At 52.8% G+C, this 1,777-nt stretch overlaps 1 protein-coding gene across 1 annotated transcript; it reads left to right on the top strand.

Annotated features, from left to right (window-relative positions):
* Nucleotides 1–15: 15 nt before the first annotated feature.
* AURANDRAFT_68029 (hypothetical protein) lies at nt 16–858 on the top strand (the record flags this gene model as incomplete). Its single annotated transcript, XM_009043647.1, has 2 exons — nt 16–588; nt 670–858. 2 exons carry the CDS (start codon nt 16–18, stop codon nt 856–858), a joined length of 762 nt encoding a protein of 253 aa, XP_009041895.1.
* Between the last annotated feature and the right edge of the window lie 919 nt (nt 859–1,777).

Raw genomic sequence — 1,777 nt, 5'->3', positions numbered from 1 at the left:
ATTTCCGATTGTGAAATGGCCGCAGCACTTGAACCATGCTATGCAAAAGCTCATACTCGCCTTGGCTTTGCTTCCTATTGCGCCGCAGATTATGGTAGAGCGGTAGAAGCTTTGAACCGGGCACTGAGCCTCGACTCGTCGTCAATTATGTCGCGCAAATATCTTGCCCGCGCCCAAGATCGACTGATTCGGAGTCTGCTTTTTCGAGAGTTGCTTCCCCAAAACCTATCTCGGCAGCATGAGTCGCCAAAAAAGGATTCTTTCTCAAAGGGAGATCAACTGCGTACCCTCGTTGAGCACACACTCCCGCCCACGGAGAGAATTGCTCTCCATCAAGATTGCAACTCGCCAACTCAGGGAAATATCACTAGCCGCCTCATGCATGAGATAGCCGCCTCACGAGAATTCCCAAATAGAAGCATTGGTGAGATTTGGAGTACATGTTCTGTGTTGGAGCAGACAGGGCGGGTCAACCCAAAACTGCAGCTCTCCATCAGCGAAGAGACAGCTTTCAAAATAAGTAAACTTAAGGAACTTCATGAGCGTGGTGTGCTCTCAAAGAAAGATTATGAAAAAAAAATTGAGAGAGTTGCGCCATTGATGCTAGCAGAAGACTGTCCGGAATACACTAGCAAATAGCAAATAGCTTTCTTTTCTACAACCTGCTAGCGACGAGAAGCTCAGTGGGATATGCTGCACGAGTATTTGTCCTATCTTTCGGGTAACCCCAGAAGTCTCTTTTTCGTCGACTTATCAGACCACGCAGCCAATAGAGGCCTCGATGCTCCGGTGCAGGGTTCTGCACTCCCATCCAATACAGCACTTAGTTCACTGAATAGGAATGCCATGAAGGCATGAATTCGGAAGGCATGAATTGGAAGGAAACGCAACACTGGTCATAAGCTGGCTTTCTTGATCGAAGCCCAGCGCCACACAGCGAAAGTAAAGCCGCGACCGCCACCATAAAATTGCATTTACGGTAGTACTATACATGTCCGGTAACCGTTGTGACCTGTTTACAGAGGCCCTCCGGAAAACATTTACTCTACTCTACTGACTCTACTGTCAGAGGTTATCCGGACGACTATGGAGCGTCCTGGCATGTGAAGACCGCCCCCCCCCGGCGGGGATAACTAGCTTACCTTCGTGCAGCCAGATCCCCACCAGGAGAGAGGCATGGTCTTTACTTACCAGTGGAGCGTCGTGGGGATCAACACTGGGATGGTCTCTAGTCACAGAGGCCGCCACTGTCGTCGCACTATAATGCGATACTCAATGGGAATGAGGGGAGGGAGAGCTCTAGAGATACAAAGAATCCAGCACAGTTAGGCGGGTAGCGACTAAACTAAGAGGGTGGTAGTGGCCGGGTGTTCACACTCCCGAATTACTGAGATCGACCGTTCGCGAGGCTCCGGCGCGTCCTGGAAGGCGCCGGTGACGTCGACGTCGGGGTTGCTCGACGGGTCGCCCGCGTCGCGGTCGTGGAGCTCCGCGAGCTGAAGGAGCGTATCGGCGACGCCGTCCCTTTCGAAGTCTTCGAAGCGCCTGGCGAGGTGGGGGCGCGCGGAGATTCTTGAGCGGCGAGTCGCGAGCGATGTAGCGGTGCTGGCTGACTTCGGCAGGACGAGAAATTGTTACACCGGATCGGTCAAACAGGCAAACATGTCACTGAAGCGGCGTGGGAACGCGCAAACGGAGATAAGCCCGCTTTCAAGGGGAGTCTCATCTCCATGCTTCGCCTCCCAGCGATCTCTCGGCTGATCTTGACGGTCTTCAA

This window comes from Aureococcus anophagefferens, assembly GCF_000186865.1.
Source record: "Aureococcus anophagefferens unplaced genomic scaffold AURANscaffold_60, whole genome shotgun sequence".
Lineage (NCBI taxonomy): Eukaryota > Pelagophyceae > Pelagomonadales > Pelagomonadaceae > Aureococcus > Aureococcus anophagefferens.
This window is presented reverse-complemented; position numbering and strand designations above follow the sequence as displayed.